The sequence below is a fragment of the Pyrus communis genome, chromosome 9, assembly GCF_041283825.1.
Source record: "Pyrus communis isolate YQ-2024b chromosome 9, ASM4128382v1, whole genome shotgun sequence".
Classification (NCBI taxonomy): domain Eukaryota; kingdom Viridiplantae; phylum Streptophyta; class Magnoliopsida; order Rosales; family Rosaceae; genus Pyrus; species Pyrus communis.
Window position 1 is genome coordinate 8,194,389 of NC_142573.1, and position 23,809 is coordinate 8,218,197.

At 35.5% G+C, this 23,809-nt stretch overlaps 3 protein-coding genes across 3 annotated transcripts; 1 reads left to right on the forward strand and 2 right to left on the reverse strand.

Annotated features, from left to right (window-relative positions):
• Window positions 1–12: 12 nt before the first annotated feature.
• LOC148694178 (uncharacterized) lies at window positions 13–1,737 on the reverse strand (the record flags this gene model as incomplete). The annotated part of the gene is made up of 4 exons (XM_088700643.1): window positions 1,133–1,737; window positions 833–1,006; window positions 325–744; window positions 13–243 (listed from the first exon to the last, which is right to left on the reverse strand). Coding segments are annotated over exons 2-4 (663 nt in total), but the record flags the coding sequence as incomplete, so codon positions are not given.
• Window positions 1,738–3,276: 1,539 nt separating this feature from the next.
• Window positions 3,277–11,980, reverse strand: LOC137739562 (uncharacterized). The gene is made up of 7 exons (XM_068479174.2): window positions 11,791–11,980; window positions 8,288–8,412; window positions 4,906–8,106; window positions 4,583–4,825; window positions 4,313–4,471; window positions 4,039–4,197; window positions 3,277–3,786 (listed from the first exon to the last, which is right to left on the reverse strand). Exons 2-7 carry the CDS (start codon window positions 8,375–8,377, stop codon window positions 3,547–3,549), a joined length of 4,092 nt encoding a protein of 1,363 aa, XP_068335275.2. The 5' UTR covers window positions 8,378–8,412; window positions 11,791–11,980; the 3' UTR covers window positions 3,277–3,546.
• A 9,599-nt stretch (window positions 11,981–21,579) lies between these two features.
• LOC137740476 (F-box/kelch-repeat protein At3g06240-like) lies at window positions 21,580–22,634 on the forward strand. Its single transcript, XM_088700644.1, has 2 exons — window positions 21,580–22,073; window positions 22,190–22,634. The coding sequence occupies exons 1-2, from the start codon at window positions 21,580–21,582 to the stop codon at window positions 22,632–22,634; spliced, it is 939 nt and encodes a 312-aa protein (XP_088556770.1).
• Window positions 22,635–23,809: the final 1,175 nt, after the last annotated feature.

Sequence of the window (23,809 nt, forward strand, 5' to 3'; positions counted from 1 at the left end):
ACAAAAAAGTTTGGTGCAAACCTGAGATTGTAGTTTCTGCCCTTGAGAAGAATGCTGCTGTTTTAAATCTTCAATTGTCCTTTTTGCAGCCTGAAGTTGTTCAACTGATTCATCGTTCTTAGCAACAGCAGTGGAATATTTTGCTTCAAGGTCACTTTGTTTGGACTCGTATGTAGACACATCTTCTTTAAGCTTTATATTTGCCTCAGCTAGTTTTCTGCTCTCATCCATAAGCGAAGATATCTGTGGCAAACAAATGTAGCTAATAACCATAAAGCAACAATATTTAGCCGCAAAATAATTACAAAAAAGTTTGGTGCAAACCTGAGATTGTAGTTTCTGCCATTGAGAAGAATGATGCTGCTTTAAATCTTCAATTGTCCTTTTTGCAGCCTGAAGTTGTTTAACTGATTCATCCTTCTCAGCAACAACAGTGGAATATTTTGCTTCAAGGTCACTTTGTTTGGACTCGTATGTAGACACATCTTTTTTAAGCTTTCTATTTGCCTCAGCTAGTTTTCTGCTCTCTTCTTCACAGTGAGCTGACTTGGTTTGCAGTTCCTTGAGAGAATTCTGCAATAAAGGCTTCTCAGCAACCTCAGCCTTGAGATTTTCAACCTCAGATTTTAAAGCATCTTCTCTTGTTTTTTGTTCCTTGAGTTGTTCTTCAAGGTTAGATATCGCTTGCTGGAGTTCCTTCTTAGTATTTTGATACACTTCATAATAATTCGTAGGCGTAGATTCCTGTGGCAAACAGATGTAGCTAATAACCATAAAGCAACAATATTTAGCCACAAAATAATTACAAAAAAGTTTGGTGCAAACCACTGACCTGTTGTCCCATTAGCTTCCAAATCTCTCTGACTGAATGTTTCAATGGCTTCTTGCAACTTCGTCTCAGCTTCCACAATGCGGGCTTCAGAAGTAGAATGAAGTTCTAAGGCTCTCGAGTGCTTATCTGTTAATTTTTCAACACTGCTCTTGTGCAAAGGCTTTGAACTGCATCCTAACAGCATGTGTAAAAACAAGGAAGAGGATGCACCAACTCATTAGTGGGTAAAGTCTTTTGGCAGCGTCCCGACTCCAAACCAAAACAAAAATAAAAAGATGCAGGACAATTCGAAGACAATACCTGGTGACTGGGAAGACGATCGATCATCCAACTCACTGACAACTAGCTTTGCCCTTGGATCAACAACTTCAAACAAATCTGAGGCCAAAGGAAAAAGTTACAAACTTTACACATCAAGGGCACAAGAAATGTTGCGGTAATACAAGGAACTCTGACATGGAGCTTCTACAGGGATGATCTATATAGTAAACGATCGTATCCTATGGACCAGATCGAACTGACAATACTGGTTTGATACCAAGAAGAACACGATTGATCAAGGGCACATGCTAATATGAATAACTAGCCAGATTTCTCAGGCTCACTTTCATATCATATTCGCAGAATTCATGAAATGTGGATTCCCCACTATATACAATATATTCAAAACTACCATTTAATCGCCTTTTTTCGGTTTCTAATGACTCCAAATTGAAATTTCTATTTCAAAATGAAGTTCTAAACACAATTCAATAAAGAAACGCACAATGCCAATGACATCAGAATCACCAAACGTGCAAATCCAAACTTAACCCGGTTTTCGCAACCATATTATCCGTAAAACACCTCAAATAATTACAATTAGTGATTAAGCATAAGATCAAACCTAAAAACACATTTCAAATCCAAATGCAAACCAAATTAACCAATGGAGCAGCTTCCACGGAAGAAATGGGAGAGATTAAAAGCTCGAATTCGAGAGATTGCCTAACCGAACAGCAATGCATCAAAACCACCGCCAGATTAGATTCTTACTTAGCTATTAAGCTTGGGATGTTTAGTGATTGGTTATATATATTCTTAACTATCTTGCATGAATTGCAGAAATATAAATCTTGAGAGAAAGGAATAACATGAAAAGCAATCTTGTGTGAGAAGATAGAGCTCAGAATCTTTTAGAGAGAGAGAGTGTTTATTACAATATAACCAACCGATTGCAAATGAGAGAGGGAAAAGATCTTTATGCAAGGTATTTCGAAGACTACTTAATTCTAAAGCTATCACTGACATGGCAATTGCCTACGTGGCATGTATATCCAATATCCCCCCTCAATCATTAATGGGATAGTCGAGATTAAGATCAGCGGCTTAATGATCTTGTTTTCGTTCATTACAACCTCAGACTAAAACACAAGTGGAAACCATAGGTTCTGTTGATTTGTATTTCCAATGTTCTTTGGTCCAAGAAAACAGATGTTTTGCTAATCAACTGTCTTGTAGGGTTCATAAGCACAAAGAACAGGAGTACGCGGATCCTATATCATTTGACCGCGACAGCATTGCCGAAGAGTGTGTAGCAGAGATGGAGATGCACCAAGAAGACACTGAAAATCCAATACAGCATTCTTTTGGAAGCAACAACAAACTGGGATCGGACTCATTTCTTTCTCACGAAAGTTGAACGCAGATATTACATTTGTCTCCCTCCCTTCACTAGTACTACAAGTCCACATACCTGTAGTACTCGTTGGTCTACCTAAATGCAAAGGAAAAATGAACACCAACAACATAAACACAACAAACCTGGAAGACAGAAACAAAAAAGCAAAGCCAAAAAGAACCGAATTGGCAACATTAAACCAAAACCTACAGTAAGTGCACCAGAAAAGAAAGCAACCCACGAGTACTACAAGTCCAATTCAATCCAAAAGTCGCAATCTTTGATATACACGTGCAAACAAAGCATCCTCGATATCACCGGTTTCGTCAGCGTCGAATCATCTTTGACTCGGAAACGATAAAGGGCGACGAGGATTGCAGATATCAAGAATTTGAGTGACACTGCACAGACATGCGAAAGACGGATGAGAGAGAAAGAGATGGGTCTGCGAAATATGGGTTTCACTTAACCCGTTTCTACGCGAAATATGGGATATAAAAGGATCTGAAAGTAGGAGGACAAATATGTGATCGCGGCCAGCCTCCAGTGATGTGGATTGGTTCGGCAAGTTCCTGCAACAAACAATTACAGGTAGGTAGTTTACATGGTAGAAAAATGGGGCTTTGTAGTTGACAATTGGAAATAGTTGCCGAACGAGTTTTCAGTTTTCAATTTTTGAAAAAGAAGGATAAAAACTGAAAATGAAATGCTTATCAAACGGCCCTAAACTAATTTCATTTAGGGATCCGACCATATGACTCACAAACAACTGAGACCGTCCTCATTTCATATCAACAAACGCATAAATTCTTATATTTTCGAAAGCATCTGCAACCCAATACACAAACTAAATACAACCTCCAATAACACATAATCATCTGTGTTTTGCTTTGCAAACAATAAATATCCTGACCAACAACCTCTCAAAAACCAAGCTTGAAAGCACAAAAACAAAGCCTTCAATCTTTCTGTGGATAATGTCCACAAAGCGAAACAATTAACGAAGTAATCAACCAAAACCTGACGGACAAACCCGAAAACACAAAAACTTGATCTAGTATCGTTTTCCAAGAATGAGGCCGATGATCGCAGACACCACAGCCACTCCCACGATGAACTTAACGCTTGTCATTGGGGAAGCCGCAGTTGTATGTGTATGGATATCTGCAGATGATGAGGTTTGAGCAGGTGTTGCTTCTGACTTCTTCTTGCTCTTCCTTTTCGATGGAGTTGAAATGGTTGATCCAATGTCCCTGGATTTCACTTCCAGTCCGGCTACACTGCCTCCATCACCCTGCAACACGATCATTTAAACATAAGTAAATTTAATCTCCCGCTCGAATTCTTGTAAGTTAAAAGCCTTGTGCAAGCTGAAACCCTTTTGGTATGGTTTAATGTTTTCATTTCCCCGAGTTGTTTTCGACAATTAAGTCCAAAAAATTGACATCTACTGAGAGCTTAAGATTACGTAACTAGCGTATGCTGTTTTCGGAATTTCTACTGTGGTGGTAATTATAAAGTGAGTTGGAAACAGAAATAAACATACCCTTTCTGTTACTTTGGTATCTGCCAGCTGCACTTTCTGCTCGAGCTCTTTGACTTGCTTATCTAGAAGAGCGATTTCTTTATTCTTAGCTTCAAGTTCTTCAAGAGAATGCTTCAACGATGCTTCTCGTTCCAGGTCCTTTTGAGAATCTGCTTCCTTCTGTTGAATAGGGAATTCAAACATGAACGTTTTAGCCGGCATTAAATTCCTTTTGTAGAGAATTGTCAGCGTACAGTTTAAGTAAAAGAAATCTTGAAATTGATCGGTTCCTAACCTTTTTGGAAACAGTGGCATGAGCAAGTTGTAACTCGCTCCGGAGTTTTGTGACTTGTTCATTCAATAAATCTCTGTCATGGACCTTATGCGCATGATCGTCCAATTTTGAAGTCAACTCTACCTCTCTTTCCGCTGCAGCCGCCTTAATGCTTTCAACCTACAATTCGTCTGAGTCAGAAAGAATGTTCAAAAGATGAATGTGCCCCATTCTTTGGCCGCCCAAGAGCTTATCTGTGTTTTTTTTTTTTCATGGAAATTGATATTCTACCTCTTTTTGCAGTTGAGCTTCAGTTTTCAACAATTTCTCTTCGAGTTCCTTGAGAGAATTCTGCAACGAAAGTTTCTCAGCAACCTCAGCCTTGAGATTTTCAACCTCAGATTTTAAAGCAGCTTCTCCTGCTTTTTGTTCCTTGAGCTGTTCTTCAAGGTTGGATATCAATTGCTGGAGTTCCCTCTTAGTATTTTGATGCACTTCATTAAGCAGGCTGTTTTCATCCATAACCGATGATATCTGTGGCAAACGAATGTAGCTGATAAGCATAAAGCAACAATATTTAGCCGCAAAATAATTATAAAAAGTTTGATGCAAACCTGAGATTGTAGTTTCTGCCCTTCAGAAGAATGCTGCTGCGTTAAATCTTCAATGGTCCTTTTTGCAGCCTGAATTTGTTCAACTGTTTTGTCCTTCTCAACAATGGCAGTGGAGCATTTTGCTTCAAGGTCACTTAGTTTGGACTCGTATGTAGACACATCCTCTGTAAGCTTTATATTTGCCTCAGCTAGTTTCCTGCTCTCTTCTTCAAAGTGAGCTGACTTGGTTTGCAGCTCCTCAACAAAACTCTCCAGATTCTTCAGCTTTGATAGACTTTCTTCTAGCTCTGCATTTCTGGTTTCAGAAACCGCAGATGTTTCTCGAACTTGCTCTTCATACAATTTTATTTGGCCTTCTAGGGCATTTAGCTTCTCCAGCAAGTCGTTAGCTTCCAAATCTCTCTGACTCAATCTTTCAATGGCTTCTTGCAACTTCGTCTCTGCTTCCACAATGCGGGCTTCGGAAGCAGAATGAAGGTCTAAGGCTCTTGAGTGCTTATCTGTTAATTCTTCAACACTGCTCTTGTGCAAAACAAGTTCTCTTGTAGTGGCTTCAGTTTCAGATAGAGCAGCATTCAACGATTCCTGCAATTCATCAATCTTGCATTTCAGCTGAACATTCGTCTCAACTAGCATTTCGTTTTCTGAGAAAGGCTGAGAAGCTTTGTTTTCTGCTTCCAAGATCTGTTTTCTGAGTTCTTCATTGGTACTTTCGGAAGATGCCAATTTAGCCAAGCTGTTGTCCAGCTCTTCTTTCAACGATGCAGATTTCCCCGCTGCTTCAGCAACATGCTCGTCATAAATCTTCACCTGATCGTCAAGAATCTTTAGTTTCTCAAGCAGAGAATTTGCCTCGGCATCCCTGTTAGTGAAGCGCCCTATTGTTTCTTGAAGTTTGATCTCTGAATCCCTCACTAGGGTTTCATGTAGCGCTTCAAGCTCTGATTTCTTTGACATTGTTTCCTCTATTACTTTGCCTTGTTGCTCCAGTTGCTCCTCCGCACATTTGAGTTTCTGTATGACCTCGCCTTCTCTGATTCCAGCAGTATTCAGATCATTTTCAATGCTTTCCAATTTCTCTTGAGTCATCTTCAATTCTTCTCTTAAGACCTCCACCAATTTTTCTGATTCGGAAAACTTCTCAGTAAAACTACTCAATGCATCCTCCAACCTTTTCTTCTCTTCTGTGGCAACATTCAAGGCTTCAAACAACTCCCTTCCCTTTTTGTTGGCCACTTCCAGGTCAACTTCAAGGCTAGATGTTCTCGCTTGGAATGCCTCGAGTTCAGAAGCAAGTTCAGATACCTTGTTAGAGTAATTCCCAGAATCTGCTTCTGCCTCCTGACATTTCTTTTCCAAACCAGTTATTTGTTCCTCGAGTTCTTGAATTCTGGACTTCTCTGTTTCAAGCATCAACTCCAGCTCGCTCACCTTTTTACCAGTATCCTCCACTTTGGTATGAGAAATTTGGACCAAATCTTCAAGTTCGAGGCTTCGCTGATGGTGTTCAGTGGCCCGGACCTCATGTTCGGCACATTTCTCGGAGGCAGTCTTCAGTTCCTCCTGAAGATCTGAATATTGCAAAGTTGACTGGTTTAATGCAGATTCCAGCTGGCCTATCTTCTCTTGGTATTCTTGCACCTGACCAGTCAGCTGTTTCTTTTCTTCCTCGACCTCGCTCAATGCAGTATTGAGTGCAGATAATTTTTGAGAGAGTTCTTCCAGACCACTCTCAGCAATTCCTCGGTTCAGCTCTACCGCACTTACCTGTTGCTCGAGCTCTCTCAGTTGCGATTTTGCCTCCTCCGCTGCTGCATTTGAAGCTTGAATAATTGCTTCAAGTTCAAGATTCTTTTCAGTAGCAGTTCCTGATTCATTATGGAGCTCATCCAGTGACTTCAACTTCTGTTCAAGCTCAGCATTGTTCGACAAAGATTGAGACAAAAGAGCATCTTTTTGATGAAAATTCTCTTCTGAAAGCTTCAATTTTTCCTCGAGATCACTGCACAGCTCCTTCATCAGCTGCACATTACCGGTGAGATCTGCCACAGCTGCTTCCAGAGCTTCTTTTTCTTTGGTTACTATTGCCAAATTCTCCTGTGCAACTACGGACTGTTCTTCATGAGTTTTTCGTGCGGCTTCAACTAATTCCTTGGCGCTCAATTCCCCCTGTAGCTTCAACTTCATTTCTTCCAATTCAGAAACCTTTGCTTGAAGATCTTCTTTAGTTGATGCAAACAGATTTTCAAGAGCGGAAATATCTTCCTTCACTTGAGATTCCGAGGCCTTTTTCAGGCTCAATTCCTCAGTCAGTTCATTTATCAGAGCATCCTTAGCCGAGAGTTTCTCCTCCAGGTCTGCGCCTTGAGACTTTGATAGAGCCAGCTCTTCTTGGACAGCAGAAAGCTCGGCAGCGGTAGAACTGAGTGCTTCTTTGACTTTTTCATCTTCGGCAATCTTTTCATACAGGCCCTTGAGTTCTCCTTGTATGGAACCCATCTGATCTTCCATCTCCTTCGCACTCAACCTTGTTGCTTTGAGCAGTTTCTCGAACTCCAAGGCCCTCTTTGTCTCAGTTTCGGCATGTGAACCACTTTGCTTGTGCAGCTCCTCAAACTTTTGCACCTCGCAGGCAGAACTCTGCAACTCTTTCTCCAAGTCCTGCATCCTCTTTCTCGAGCTTTCAAGCTCAAGGTTGAGACCGTCAAACGATTCCTTCACCGCGATCAGATCCTTGTGCTTTTCTTCTTGAGCTTGCAATGCCTCTTGCAAAACATTGAGCTGCGAACTGTATTTCTCCTCGGCTTCGGTGATTTGCTCTTGCAATTTCTTATGACTGAGTTCAAGCTCTTCATACTTCTTTCCACTTTCTCCCAGCTTCTCCTTCATAAGCAAGACCTCATGCTTCAGCTCAGAACTCTCTGATTCCGAATGCTTCAACGCACCAGCCAACCTTTCGATTTCAACCTCAAGGTCACTGACCTTCTCCCGCCCTTCTAGCAATTCTCTGCTCAAATTGCTCGAGCTTCTCTCAATAACAGATACCTTGTCGTCCTCTGCCAATGCTGTTTCAGCAGCATGAGAACCATCCTTCACATCTATCGATTCTCTCTCAACTTTTATGAACTCTCCATCAAATGTTGCTTCCTCCTCTTCTTTCTTTCCTTCTTTTTCTACCGGCAGCAATTTCCCATTTGATACCTACATCGAAAACAACATTCAGCATCCATTCAAATCATGCAAAATCAAATGATCCCACGAAAGGACTTAAACGTTCAGTTGCAAACTAATCCATGAATGACTACTGTAACTTAATTCCGATCACTTCGAACAAAACTAGAAAAGAGAAAGGCTTGAATCACAGAACGCAGGTCGCGGTTACCTTGATCGCTTCGGCATTTGCAGTCTCGGCAGTCTCGGCAGTCTCGGCAACCTTCACCGGGGTTTCGGAGATCACTTGTGCTTCTTCCATATTTTACCCAGCCTTCACCTACTCCACTCGCTTCTCTGCGATTTCAGAACAAGAACAACTTCATCAGATACTTTAATGATATCAACTTATAAAAATAATACAGATTTTTCACAAAAAAAAAAAAAAAGATTCTTAATTACTACACTTCATTTTTTCTGGAAAAATTCTTTTACGTGAAGGCTTTGCAATCTTGCATGAAAAATAAACGCAGAGAAAGACATTTCGTAACAGCAGGGAAAGCATAGAGGGGCAATTATGTAATTTAGGTCACAGGGCCCCTGTGAATTGTGTGCCGGAAATAGACAAAAAAAAATCTGACATGGAACCCAAAACAGGGACCCACCCCCAACTCATACTAGTGGCCCATCAGCATCATGGCACAGAATTTTATTCTTTCGTGATGCTCTTTATTTATTATTTCATAAGTAAAAAGTACAAAAAGAAATTTTATAATTAAATTAATTAATATAATAGAAAAAATTATTTCAGTTTAATAAGTTTTCTTTTATAAATTACTACAATTTAGTAATATTATTCTTCACTTATAAGTGAGAGGTTTTAGGTTTGATTTTTACCAAAGGCAAAGTTCAACCACATTATTGGTAGGCCATTGTGAGGCTAAGTCCATAATTTTATTTTTGTGTAGATAATACCGTTTGTTAAAAAAAATTTCTAAAATTTAGACGCTCTTTCTTTCACTCTCTCATTGAAATTGAAGACTTGGATTATAATTAATTAGTAATTAGTATCAAATAATAAAAACTTTAGTAACTCTAAGTTTTGCTTGCCAAAAACTTAGAAGATTAAAATTTTGGTTCCATTAAAAATGAATAATTGAGTTTAGGTAATGATGCAAGGTCTATCATCAATACATGGACCACTAACAAAGCATGGGTTCCTGGCTTTTGGCCACATTCAAGGACATAATGACCTCGATAACGATAATGTTCAAGTTGATCATAACTCGTGCTAATAACACTACATAACTGTGTAATCGTCATAGTCCAAAGAGGAGAAACCAATAGGAAAACACTCAATTATCTTCAAGGTGAGATCAAAATCACATGCTGCCTGCCAATTTTTCTGTCACTTAGACTAGTGATGATCTAACATGTGATGATCTCATGTGGAACGATTTAGTATGTGGGACCCAAAATTCTTCATCCAAAGAATATAATTTTTTACACATCCAGATACACTAAATGTACTATACAATTAGTTAGATATTTGAAGCAAAAAATTCAATTGATGTACCAAACTGTGTTGCCACAAAAGATTACTCCATTTTCATGGGTTAAAAATGGAAAAATAAATTAGAAAAAAAATGGAAAAAAAATTAAACGGTGTACATCTTTGAATCCCTAGAGACATCTGGACCGTCTGTTGCTAATACAAAAAGAGTGAAGCAAGCAGTGGGAGGTGGCCACGAGAGAGGATCCTCGCCGGATCCTCTTTGTGAGGATTCTAAAGATCCTTCAATCACATTTGTTCATCGTACATCGTGTGGCCAGTTTTTGTCAGATACTGTTTATATTTAATTTTAAATAAAAAATTTATAATGATTTCTGACCGTACGATATACAATGAACGAATGTGATTTGAAGATCCTTACTCGGAGGCCACTAGCAAAGTTGGCAGTCCATCCTTTATATTTTTGGATGTATCTTTTTATTTGAATCGACAGATCACAAACCCCATCTTTTCTAAATTTCCCTTCCAAAGTTAGGACCAAAAGAAAAATTAGAAAATATAAAAGATTCTTTCAAAGTTAAAGAGGGGAAAGGAAGAAGGCGGGGGCGGCATGGACAGGTAGCTTGGCCATCATTTTCTTTCTTAAGTTTGTTTTTCCTACTTTATAATTTTAATCACCATCTTTGGCTCCGTAATTACATAAAAAAAGGCATATCAATTATCTTCGACAATTGGAGAAAAATTAGGCGGCCACTAATTGAGGTGGATAATCAAGATCAGCTTTCACATGATATAAACACACTCTAGACGTGCTAGTTAGAATGTTTTTAGGTTCCAAAAGCACAAATGTTTCTTGCAATAAGCACTAGTTATGTGTTTTTTTTGTAAGAAACATTTTATTACTTTTTCAAGATTTACTTATATTTTACTAAAGATTGATTCTAAAAACATTTTCACAAAATGTGCTTTCAGTTGTTTTAACAGCACTTTTAAACAAGCTCTATAACATGAATACGGGCGAGAAAGAATGGGTACTAGATCAATTTGGTATTCCTAATCAATCTAATTCTCGATTTTTCATGTACTTTTAAGGGCTAAAGAATAGAACTCGCAAATCAAAGCATACTAAATACACAAGCGTCAACAATCGCATTAGACTATTTCCAATAAGATGTCGAATGTGATGTGAAATGCGATTTGACTCATTTTATGTAAGTAAACTTGTCAAACATACATAGCATCATTTTGAATGAGGATATTCTTCAGATTCTTTAATCATGTTCGTTCATCGTTTATCGTGTGATCAGAAATAATTATAAATTTTTTTATTTAAAATTAAATATAAACAGTACTTGACAAAAACTGATCGCACGATATACGATGAACAAATATGATTGGAGCATTTCCGGAATCCTTACAGAATCCGGAGAGGATTCTCATTCCATTATTTTCTCCTTCTTACACTTCCGACTATTTTTGTTGCTCAAATCCAATTATTCAATGTCGTTAATAAAAAATTGACGCTAAAATAAAAATAAAGAAAATTCAATTAAGAGCTGGAATCCACTGCAACAGGACGTGCAAGTAAACCTCAAATGTGTTAAATTTACCAATAAATTCATACTTCCTTAACCCTTTAATAGCGATTTAGGCAGCTTTAACGACTAAAATATCTACCAAACACCCCTAATTAAATAAAATTTAATTGATTTTATCATCAAAGTGAAGATATGAAGAAAATGGACCAGACAAATGATCATCAAGGATCAGCAATCAACAAATGGAACGTGAAGAATTATGATCGTCCTGATCGGTTTCTTTGATTCTTTCAAAGTATTTTTTCGATTCGTCGATATTTTAAACTACTCTGATTTATTAGATACGGGATTCAAAGTCCGTCTTGACCAACTGACATGACCCGTCTGCAACTTCTTTCAAAGACTTCAAAGACACGAACTTTGACATCAGAAACAAATGAAAATTGAAATGCGCAATCCAATTCACATAAGAACCAAATTCTAAAACTTCACCCAAATCTAAACCAAACCCAGATTCCATCATCGCACGAGGATCAAATTCGATGGTTAACCAGTTAATCGAAACACCATAAGCAAGAGAAAGAAGAAAACATTCTGCATCATTCAGTAAAACAGAGCAAGTATGCACAAAATAAATACATAACAAAAAAGGAATAAGTAGAGAGAGTGAGGTTGATGACTTGCCTGATAAAGTTTTGATTGGATTCTCCTTAGATTTCTGGGAAGCTTTTTTTGTTGTTTCTTCCCGAGAGACGAATAACAAATGGAGTGATTAGGATTTTGGTGAAGGTGATGAGGATGATGAAGGTGAAAATACAAAATGAAAAGGCAGAACTTTTTTTTTTGTCAAACAAAATGAAAAGCCAGATGAGTTGAGGGAGAGAGATTCCAACTACATAAATATGAGTGAGGGGGCAGAGGGGTCCACCTACAGTGCCAGGCAATCAACGGTAGCAGAAGAATTTTCAGTGTGCCCGGAACACAGAATACATGTTATTATACAATTAAAAGAATTTTTTTAAAAATGTTTCTCCAATTGTGTAATAGTATGTAGTGTTTCCGCCCGTGTTCTGAGCACATTGAAAAAAATCTGCTTTGCTATGTTCCTTTTTATTTTTTGTTATTTTTTGAAATGTACGGATTCCAAAACAGTAAGTCTATTTTCATCTGTTCAAATCTGTAGATTTGAAACCTGATTCGAAATTCCATTATTTTGTTATGTGAATGTGTGATTGTATAAATATTGGTTGATTATATTTAGAATATTAGAAGATTTATTTCCAAATTAGGTTCCTATTCTTAGTTTTTTTCACTCCAATTAAATTTTTTTTTTTTTTTTAATTTTGATCAAAGTCATTCGGTTTTAATAAACGTCATTAATTATTCAAAAATAAAATATTTACATGTCACAGTAATAAAGTTTTATTTTTAAATATATTTAGTTAGTATTAGAAATGTTACATTTGATATATTATATTTATGGTTAAATTTTTTATCATATATTTATATTTCTAGTTTGTACCCATTTTTTATTTGCAACTATTTTTTAAATTGTACCAATTTTCTTTTGAATTTTGATTTGTACCCATATATTATTTTTTTTCCCTTATTTAAAATTTTATTTGTACTCATAATTTTTTTAACCTTTTATTTGTACCCATAATTTATTTATGATGTACCCTTTTTTTTACAAATGTACCACTTTGTTTTATGTTTACTAGCATATGGGCACACACAAAGTGTGTGAGAAATTTTTTTTATTTTTGTTTTTGAAATAGAAGGAGAGGAAGAGAGTGATAGAGAATGTGGGAGTGGAAAGTTCTTTTCTTTTTTATTTATTTATTTATTTTTAAATTAGAGATATGTTAGGATTACATGTAGGTGAGGCTTTGGAAGAAAAAAAACAACAAAATTTGGTTGTTTGAAATTACATTTCTACCCTATATTTCTTATTCATGTTTGTTTTAATTAGAGAGTTAAACGGATAATTTTATAGGATTTTGGTTGACAATGAGTGTTTTATTAATTAGTAGAGATGTATCCCTATTTTTTGTTGTAAGTACCATTTTTTTATGTAAAATGTACCCATTTGTTATGTAAGATGTACCCATTTTTAATGTAAAATCTATTTATTTTTAATCTAAAATGTACCATTGTTTTTTTTAATATAAAATGTACCCATTGTTTTCTATATAAAATGTAGCAATTTTTTATATATAAAATGTGACATCCCACATCGCCCAGGGGAGTGATCCTTAAATGTATATTCCCATCCCTACCTAGCACGATGCCTTTTAGGAGCTCACTGGCTTTGGGTTCCATAGGAACTCCGAAGTTAAGCGAGAAGCGCTCGAGAGCAATCCTATGATGGGTGACCCACTAGGAAGTTGCTCGTGAGTTCCCAAAAACAAAACCGTGAGGGAATGGTAAGCCCAAAGCGGACAATATCGTGCTATGGTGGTGGAGCGGGCCCAGGAAGTGATCCGTCCCGGGCGGGGATGTGACATAAAATGTAGCCAAATTTTTATTATATAAATGTACTCATTTTATAAAAAATAAAAATAATAAAATAAAATCCCTTTTTATATAATCTAGAATGCACCCATAAGCAATTATTATTATTATCAAAACCCATAAGTAATTTTGAATACTTAAATTGGTAGTGTAAATGAAAGCGAAAAAAAAAAAAAAGTTGAGTCTTTATTGGTATTATTGCATCTCTTTTATTATTATGTCATTTATGTAGCATAAGAGGAATTTCAATTAAAAATCTAAAATATATAAGGTTTGAGTCTATAGCAATTAGGTAAAAAAAAGTCTATAACAGGAGAGGGACTTCAATCATTTATGCCATTTTTTTATAATCCTTCATGTTTAAGGGTTCAAAGTCGGTTTCATGTTGGTGTAAACTGCCACTTCGTGGGTCGCTTTTGTGTTAAAAAAGTCATTGCCACAGAAGAAAAAAGAAATGGTGGCTTTTGGGTCCCCTCAGATTGGCGGCCATCGGCGACCGATTAATTCTTTAGTCGATTAAGACATTTGCCTCTCTCACCTTTGGCATCCATGTTTATAAACTAATTTAAACAAAATTTCCAATTTGGCATTATAGGTTTTTTTTTAAAAGGAAGGTTGAACAGTCCAACCTTCCTTTCTACTTTCTTCAACTGGTCCTATACAATTTGAGGAGTTTGGTCTATGATCAATGTTTCTCTTTCTAGCACCCTTTAATCAATTTAAATTATAATACAAAGATGTAATCTAAGTTATGTGAGTGCTCATAGCGCCAATGACTTGGTAGTTAGTAGCTTTTAAATTTCATTTTGCACGATTTGATTGGATCATGGGAGCATTCATAGCTTAGATGGCTTGTCTACTCCCGTTTTCCGTTCATTCATTTAGTTTGTTGCCCTGTAGCAGCGGCTTTGCAATGGTGGTGCGGCTGATATGGTGGAGGCAGTTGTTTGCTTTTTTTTTTTTTTTTTTTTTCAGTTCTAGAGTTTTTTGCTCTTTTTCAGTTCTAAGCACTGCCTTTTTGGGCATATTTTGTCGTAATTGCTTTATGTGGAGTTGGACATTACTTGGCAGTTTTGAACTCTCTTTTTTAAAGAAAAACTAATGAAAATAATTTGAAAACTTTGAGTTTTAACGATTAAGATAAAATAAAGGGTAAAGTGAATAGTACCATGATTGATTTTTTAGTGTAAAAATGTGGTTTTTCGTTAAAGTGAACAGTACTATGAGTGTTTCATTAAAGTTCTCCTTTTTTAATGGCCCTTACTTTTATATTAACTTTTTTGAATGAAATTTATTTTGATTGACAAAAAAATAATAATAATAAAAAAAACTGTAACATGCAAAATTATGATAGCCGGTGGAATCGTGTGTTTTGGAAGTATATATGTTTAGCTGTTTGGTACGACAATTATTTGCACAAGGAAATGTTTGGTTTAGATCCTTGTCGAACACAGTCCATTGGAACAAACAAAGATGTTTACAGATTCAGACTAATTATAATTAAACATTCTGACTTAAACTTTCTAATACCGTAAGGAGGTTAATTATGGAAGAATCATGTGAAAGTGGTACCAAAAACATTGAGTTAGGTTTAAATGTAATTAAGAAATGGAATTAACATGTGCTAGGATTCTATTAAGGTAATACTGAAACTTATATACAAAACTCCAAGTACCATTTTAATGAAGCATTAAGCGCATCTTAATCATTCCACAGTTTGAATGAGTGTGATACATATATATAGAAATTAGGCAACTTGTGTTTGATGCCTATAACACTACTGTTACACTAGTGTAAGTTAAATATAGGGGAAACTTGATATAAGTCCAATTTTTTGAGCCAATAGTAGGAATAGTCCAGTTTATTAAAATAAGTCCAATTTGTTATATTTAATTATTTAATTATCAATAGGTATCTGTTCAATGATAAGATTTATTATAAAAATCAAATTTCTTCCCAATTATCTCTTTGCTTATTTCTTTTTATTTATCTTTTTGTTATTTCTCGTTCTTCCTCCTACTTTAAACCCCATTTATAGATTTTATTTTTAATTTTTATAATCAACCTATATCACAGGTTAATTATATTTATCTACCTATATGACATATTCTTTTTTTATAATCAACCTGTCACAGATTAATGTGTCTTACTTGTAGGTATGTTATGTTTTTTCTACATTTTAATTAGGTTTCATATCTCACGTATAGGTATTATATACATTCATATATTTGTTACTTGAGTTAGGGTAAAATGTTTTGTAGATAAATTTATGTTAGTATATTAGTATTTTTGTTATAAGATATTAAATATATTCTTTTGGAGTTGGAAAATGTATAATATTAGAAGATTTTAATTGATTTTTAATATTTTTAGAAAATATAAAATGAGTATAAAAGAAATAAAAACATATAATTAGATAACTGGACTCATTCCTAAAAACACTCTACATTTTTGGACCTGGATCTAAAAGCCCCATAAATATATTAGTTTCACACTTAAATTTTTCGACCCACTGTAAGAGTATAATTTCAATATGATTTCAACATATTAGTATGACACTCACTTTTCTCGACATACTGTAAAAGACCTTAACATTTGACACGGGCCATATAATTAAAAAGACAATTATTTACATTGCTCCTTCAATACTATTTTCCAAAAATAACTGACTGGCTACCTATTGGTCTAATTTCTCGAACTTAAAAACATAAATATAATATCCCCATATATATACATACTTATATATGTACAAATATTCGGAGAATATTTGGAACGGGAAAACATGTGGGAAATCTCTCATGGCAGAAAACAGAGATTTCTTGGAATAGAATATTTAAATCATAGCCCGCCAAACACCACCTTTGAGCCTTCGACTAGTTGTTGTGGACTTCTAAAATTTGGCCAACTTATGAGAAGAAACTCTTCTCGAAAAAGAAAAAAAAAAAAAAAAAAAAAAAAGACGGCAGTCCTATTTGGTCATTGATCACAAATAGAAAGAAAATGAAATGAATGCTTAACTACTTGAATAAACAATCTCTAATAGCACAAATAACAATTGCGTGTGTTTTTGGAATTCAAAATATTTTTTCGACATTGTCAATCATTTTAAAAGCATTTACAAATGAGCTTGAAAACTCTCAAAACAATTAGTTATGGAATAAGAAAAACATTATGCTTATATATGCATGGATTGGCCATGTAACATCCCACATCGACCAGCGGAGAGGGAGTGATGTGCCTTATATGTACATGCCTCCCTCCCTACAGCACGAGGCTTTTTGGGAACTCACTGGCTTCGAGTTCCATCAAAACTCCAAAGTTAAGCGAGTTTGGGCGAGAACATTCCCAAGATGGGTGACCTACTAGGAAGTTCTCGCGTGAGTTCTCAGAAACAAAACCGTGAGGGCGTGGGTAGAGCCCAAAGTGAATAATATTGTGCTACAGCATAACGGATCTAGGACGTGACATGCCATCTATGTAGTAGTGTTACCACGCATTTAGTGCAATACCTTAGATTTGAAAATCTAATTGAGAAGTACCATATTAATGTCCAGAACTTTTTAATTGCTCCTATACTCTCGCAAGTTTCTTCGTCCTTTTCATATTCTCCACATTCACGTTCAAATGAAAATAAGACGATGGAACTTCATATATTTCTCAAATTATAAACAAAAAAATATCCCTCAAATGCTACTTCCTAGTTCAAAAACACATAGAACATATTTTTAAGTAAAAAAAAACCTAGACTCCATATTTTACGCTATATGATTTCATTTTTCTATCACAAAGTACTCTTTTATTTTCTTTAAAAATCCAAATAAAGGTTAACAATGAAAACAAAAAGAAGAAAATGGGGGAGGGTGGAAAAAACTCACCGTGTTCCGATTTCAAGTCCTTTTTTACTGTTTTATGGTAGTTTAGACTTTAGAGAGTAATATATCTCTTGTAATAAAAAATACATACGCACATTTTTTTAGCCACACTCATTTTTACTGAATTATGTTCGTTATGTATGTTTTATTTATTTAATTTGAAAATTAGAATTAAAGGAAAATTGTTAAAAGCTAAAAAAAAAGGTGGGTAAAATTTTTTCCCATAATTAATATAGTAGTAAGAAATTTTATGGCATGTGGTGTTACTAATACCTCTTACGGAGGACCCTATTGTATCAGATAGTCCTTGCATAAGCTTATAAGTAAATTGAACTCTTTTTGTGAAATAGTTGTATGATGTAACATAAACTTCTTTTATAGTATCAGAGCTTAATTACTTATAATACAAATTAACAATAGATACAATAGTCAATAGAAAAAATAATCAAACTTACTTATACGTCGAACGTACAGGAAAAGGATCATCGCCTGATCCTTTTCCTAGGGATCCTATGGATCTCGTAATTGTGTTTGTTCATCGTATATCATATGATCAGAAATTATTTAAATTTTAAAATTTAAAATTCAATTATAAATAGTACCTAATGAAAACTGACCGTACGATGTACGATGAACAAACACAATTACATCGGATCCTTTTCCTAACTTACATTCTCAAATGTGTTGGCGTGTCATTAGAGCAAAAATTGTCGACACTTCATGTTTCCTAATCACGTGTACATCACCGATAACCGATGAAGCATAAACCTGAACTGACATGAGTAGCCACCTGCCTAGTTCCCATATGACCCATTTGTGTGATTTTTTTTTTTTTTTTTCGGTCGACGGGAATTTTTATAATAAAATTCAGAAGAATAAATTACAAAGACTCCGCAGCTGAAAGCGAAAAAGAAAAATAGTTCTAAAAAAAGGGTCGGACAGGACGCCACATATGCACACAGTACATAAGTAGACGAGTAGACGAGTGAGGTTTACTAACACTAAATTGGAAGCAACTCATGGATTCTATCAAGTTCCTCAACGGTAGCGGCGGAGGACATATATATAAAAAATTTGTGAGCGGAGAGAGGAAGATGAAATTGAGTAGTAGGTTGTGGAGGCCAACAAGAACTGCTTTCTCTTCGAAGATGTCTGCAATTCCGTCCAGAGACTTGTGTTCTGGTAATTCTTAAAACCCTTAGCCTTCTCTCCATTTTGACAGCGATTTCGTTTTCTGTTTTAATTGTTTCGTTACATTTTATTACATAAACATTATCTCATGTTTATATATCATGTGTGTATGTTCAGTTATGGAGAGTTTAAAGTATGCAAAGTCTTATGAGTGGGCGAAAGTTGACGAAGGGAAGTTGGCTACAGTAGGAATAACAGACCATGCTCAGGAACATTTAGGTGATATTATTTACGTAGAGCTGCCTGATACTGGTGTTGCAGTTACGCAAGCCAGCACTGTAGGAAGTGTTGAGTGTGTGAAAGCCTCCACCGACATCTAGAGTCCTGTCTCGGGCAACATAATTGAAGTGAACGAAGAGGTGCTTCTTAGCTCTCCAGGTTTGGTAAGTTAAGAAACATCATATGCTAATTTTTCCATTATTGTTAAAGCATATTTCTTACATCGGAAACCTCAAGAAATTAAATCTCACCTATAATGAATCGTTTCAACTACTAATTACATCGAGAAATTTTGGGTAAAAAACCCTAGATCCCAAACTTACTAAATTGAACATCTAGTCAAGTTTAGAACAATATTCATTGTTCTAAAAATCTTTGCCTAACACTGTCTAGGCCCCGCTTAGGTGCTATGCGGCTGGTCACCGCCCCGATTAATGCTTGGGCGTTTGAAAATTAAGAAAGGGTGCCAAAACGTATTGAGGAACCCGCCTAGACATCCTAGGCACCCGTCCAAACCCGCCTAAGTTGTGACTCACTTAGACAGAAAATAGATAATTTTCATTTTACATTTTATTTTTTTTCAATAAATTGTAAGAGATTTGTTGAATACTTAAATGAACACACATTATATGTTTGTTCCTCATGTTTTTATTATGTTCTAATACTTCATAAGTATATATATGTCATTCTATTTTGTACTTTATAATGAAATTATATATATTTTAAGTATAAACAGACACTTATTTACACAAAATATAATAGATTTACTTAAATTCGTCTAGTTCGTCTAGGCCCCGCCTAGCTGCCTAGCCCCTAGGTCCCAGCCTACCGCCGGACTAGCGTCTAGCGTCTTTTAGATTAATAGTAGACTGCTAGACCAATAATTTGACAATTATTGATTAATGAATCGTTGCTTAGTTAAACAACGAATTAGTATATGCCCATACACAAAGTGTGTGTGAAATGTTTTACTTTTGTTTTTAAAATTGAAGAATAGAGGAAAAGAATGAGAGAGAACATCGGAGTGGGGAAAGAGGTTTAATTTTTTTTTTAAATTAAAAATGTTAAAATCACTTGTAGGTGATCCCTTAAACAAAAAAACGAACAAAATTTTGTTTTGAGAAATTATGTTATTGCCCTTAACTTTTTTGTTGTGATAGAAAATTAAATTATCTTTTCACCTTCTTTTAATTGACAAAAAGAATTCTATTAGTATACAGTTTAGATTATTTTCTGTCGGTTAATTGTTGTGATGATACAGGTAAATGGAAGCCTCGATGACCTAATGGACCCTGATGAGTACTCTGAGTATGTGAAGCAGAAGATTCCAAATATTCAAGAAGCTGAAATCAGTTAATTACATATCAAAGTTCTTTTTTTTTTTTTCACAAAAAGAAAAGAAAAAAAAAAAAGGTTCTCTTGTTGGTAATACAATGCTTAATGCTGCTAGATCATAAAATACTTCTGCAATGTTTCAACTTCAAATACTTCCCTTTTTTTTTCGATATGCTCTTTTTCTTAATTAGCTATAGGGAGAAACATTGGTTGGAATATTCAATGTTGTCCAACCTTAAAATAGTTCTTCGAGTTTGCACCTCGATCATCAAATGTGTATCTCTAACAATGTAGCAAAAAAAGTTAAGCAAAAATTGCCTACATTATTGGACATCTTAAGAAATAGGGAACTTTAACGAAAAACTCTCGGTACTGTTCATTTTAACGAAAAACCATATTTTTACACTAAAAAGTCAATCCTAGTACTATTCACTTTACCCTTTATTTTGTCATTGTCGTTAAAACTCAAAGTTTTCAAATCATTTTCATTAGTTTTCCTTATGAAATAAGGGTTTACTGAACTATTTTTCTATACCATTAGGGTGCATTTGTTGCACCGGATTATTTCGGATTAGACTAACTTCAGAGATTAAGTTAAACTGGCTTGGCTTAGACTAAGTAGGACAAAAACTAGTGAAGTGTTTGGTATATGTCGCTGGACTAATAAGCCCGACATGAAAAAATATTTAATTTTATATTATAAAATATTATTTTGTAGTTATTTTAAATTTAAAAACCTAATTAAATTGCTTCTCTAATCTCTATCCAAGAAGGACACAAATTGAACAGTATTGAGAGCTTTTTGTTAAAATTGTTTCTAATAGAGATAAAACACACATGTATTAGTGGACCTAATAACCTCTATTCACGAAATATATGATAAAGAGTAATGTTATTCATACTATATTTTTGTACCACATTTTCATATCATCTTAGGTGGCATTTGATGTGGATAGCCACATCATTGGAATTAATCAGATTTTTAAATTTAGTTCATTATTTAATAAACTAATAATTAAGAAAAACTAGTTAATTAAATAATGATTGTGGCATACGATGAGTCTTTCTCCTTCATTTTTTTGGGTTTTGTAAATTTTTCAAATAATGTGACTATTCACATCAGTGGTATAAAAATATGATATGAACAACATTACGTTTTGACAAATGTAGCACTACTTAACAAATATAAACAAAGAAAAGAAGGACGCTTTGGTTTAACGAGAAGTTGAGCCCAAAGCTTCTATATGTACCTTGCTTTTGATCTCCCGTAATGCGCCTTAATTTTTTAGTTGGACGAAAAACCCTAATTTCTTCTCTTCGGTGTGAGTTTATACCCGTAAGAATGAGCAAACGCAAGCAAGCAGCGGTGGAGGACTCTTTCCTTTTAGTGGACATCCTCGCTAGGTTGCCCGCAAAATCTGTAGTCCGATTCAAGTGCGTCTCGAAACGGTGGTGTTCTATATTATCCGATCAACAATTTGCCAAGTCCCAGTTCAAATTTGCATCATCTCAGCACCAAAGGCTCCTCTTCCAGCTGCACTCCTCCTCATCGGAATGCCTCTCCTTTGACTTGGACCCGGTTTCGTCCTTTGGGGATGTTTCTTCTGTCAGAAAGCTAACCTTTCCAGTAGAACGCCTGCAAAGCGATCGTGCCAGGCTCCTGGAATCGCGCAAGAAACCGCTGAGAGATCATGTCAGGCTATTGGCGTTGTGCAATGGTTTGGTGTGTTTTACTGTCGACAATCCTGATGATTTGATTGTCTCAAGCTATTATATCTGGAACCCTACAATCGGATTCTTGCAAAAATTGCCGGAGACTACAAGTTTATCTCCATCGTCAGAAAACAAAAGCTGTGTCCTTAATCATATCGGTTTTGGTTATGTATCGGTCACTGACGACTACAAATTCTTAACCAGTTATTTTCATTGGCCTAATGTATATTCTCATCAAGAAACAACTCTTGGAAAAGAATTGCAGCACCTGACAAGGGTTTCGGCCACAGTACTGATATTATAAACGGGCTTCTTTTCAATGAATCGCTTCACTGGCCCGGGTACTTTAACTGGAAGCAGCAGACTATTGTTGTTTTTGATTTGGCCAACGAGAAGTTCCGGGTAGTGCCATTGCCTATCAAGTTTCAAAGGTCCACTGGCGGCGCTGTTAGACCTTATCGTTTGACAGTTGCTGGAGGATGTCTGTGTGTATGGCGTACCATAACAATGAGAAATGAGGGAAATTTAAAACTTTGGGATGATCAACAAGTTGATATGTGGGTCATGAGAGAATATGGTGTGAGTGACTCTTTGACTAGGCTGAATAGGTTTAAGATTAACAAACTCCCTGACCCAGAATCGACAAACTCCCCGACCCAGAATCGATTTTCTCCGACATCATAAGGATCCCAGAAAATGGGGCAGTTATCGGGATATGATTCGTCGGGCGCCATGAGACGTTGGAGTTGATCAAGTGTGAAAAAAAGCAAGTGAAGCGTGTGAATGGCGGGCTTTACAAATTCGCGGATATCACTGACCTATATAATCTGAAGTGGTCCTGTCACTTTGATAGCAAGTTTACATACAAGGAGAGTCTGTTTGAGCTTATTAGTGATGAAAAATGAAGATCAATCGGGGATCGAATGGTTGCTCTTAGTTTGTATTCAGATGCTGCTGGTTTGTTTACTCCTCATTAATTTTGGTCTATCCTTTGTTATGATGCAGGAGCCATTATATGAATCGAATATGTTCAGTAGTGATGATTTATGTTGGACAAAATGCTGTTTCAGTTTTTGACTTAAAAAGTGGAGCAAAACCATGCAAATTCATTTCATGGAATTTTTTATTTGTATGAGAATCAACTCATGAGATTAATTCCTATAAAATTGTAATCAAACACAATTCTTAAGCTCATTATAGTTTAAGTCACAAAATATTTTAAATATTAGAATTTGGTCAATCATTGGTACCTCAATGAAGAGAAATTTAAGCATAAATGGTGGATAGAGGATTCCTCTTCATTCAGGATTTAAACCCTCTTCTCTTCTCTTATTTTAGAGGTATTCAATGTAGATTATCATATCGTTTGTCAAAACAAGACGGAAATATAGGCAAATTGTATTGATCTTGTGAATAAAATTGTTTTTATCAATTGGCCCAAGATAGTCTATCTGTCCAAGATACCAGACAAGACCTCTAAGGGACTAAGTAGTACATTTCATACAAATCGAAAGTAAGAAAGATCATATCTAGTTCAAAATCAGTTACACAAAATATAAATCAGTTACACAAAATATAAATCAGTTGATAACATTTCAATGACACAAAAAAATGGTAGCACTTATACCAATTGGCAGTACCACCAAGCGATCGGGGAGTTGAAAAGTCCGAAATAGCACTGAAGACAATGCACATGTGGGCTTTTTATTTTTTGAAAGTTTGATGAACATGTGTGAGATGACAAATTAGAAAGTTTAAAAAATTAAAATGACAATGTGCTTAAAATTATAGTTCAGATGACAACAAAAAAATGAGTGTAAGTATATAATATTTTAGATAACCGTCCAAACGCAAGTAGT

Coding starts and splice junctions, on each gene's coding strand:
- LOC137739562 (XM_068479174.2), bottom strand. CDS start 8,377: ATGGAAGAAGCACAAGTGATCTCCGAAACCCCGGTGAAGGTTGCCGAG. Junction 8,107..8,287: donor CAAATGCCGAAGCGATCAAG/GTAACCGCGACC, acceptor TTTTCGATGTAG/GTATCAAATGGGAAATTGCT. Junction 4,826..4,905: donor GGCAGAAACTACAATCTCAG/GTTTGCATCAAA, acceptor CGTTTGCCACAG/ATATCATCGGTTATGGATGA.
- LOC137740476 (XM_088700644.1), top strand. CDS start 21,580: ATGAGCAAACGCAAGCAAGCAGCGGTGGAGGACTCTTTCCTTTTAGTG. Junction 22,074..22,189: donor ACTACAAGTTTATCTCCATC/GTCAGAAAACAA, acceptor ATTCTCATCAAG/AAACAACTCTTGGAAAAGAA.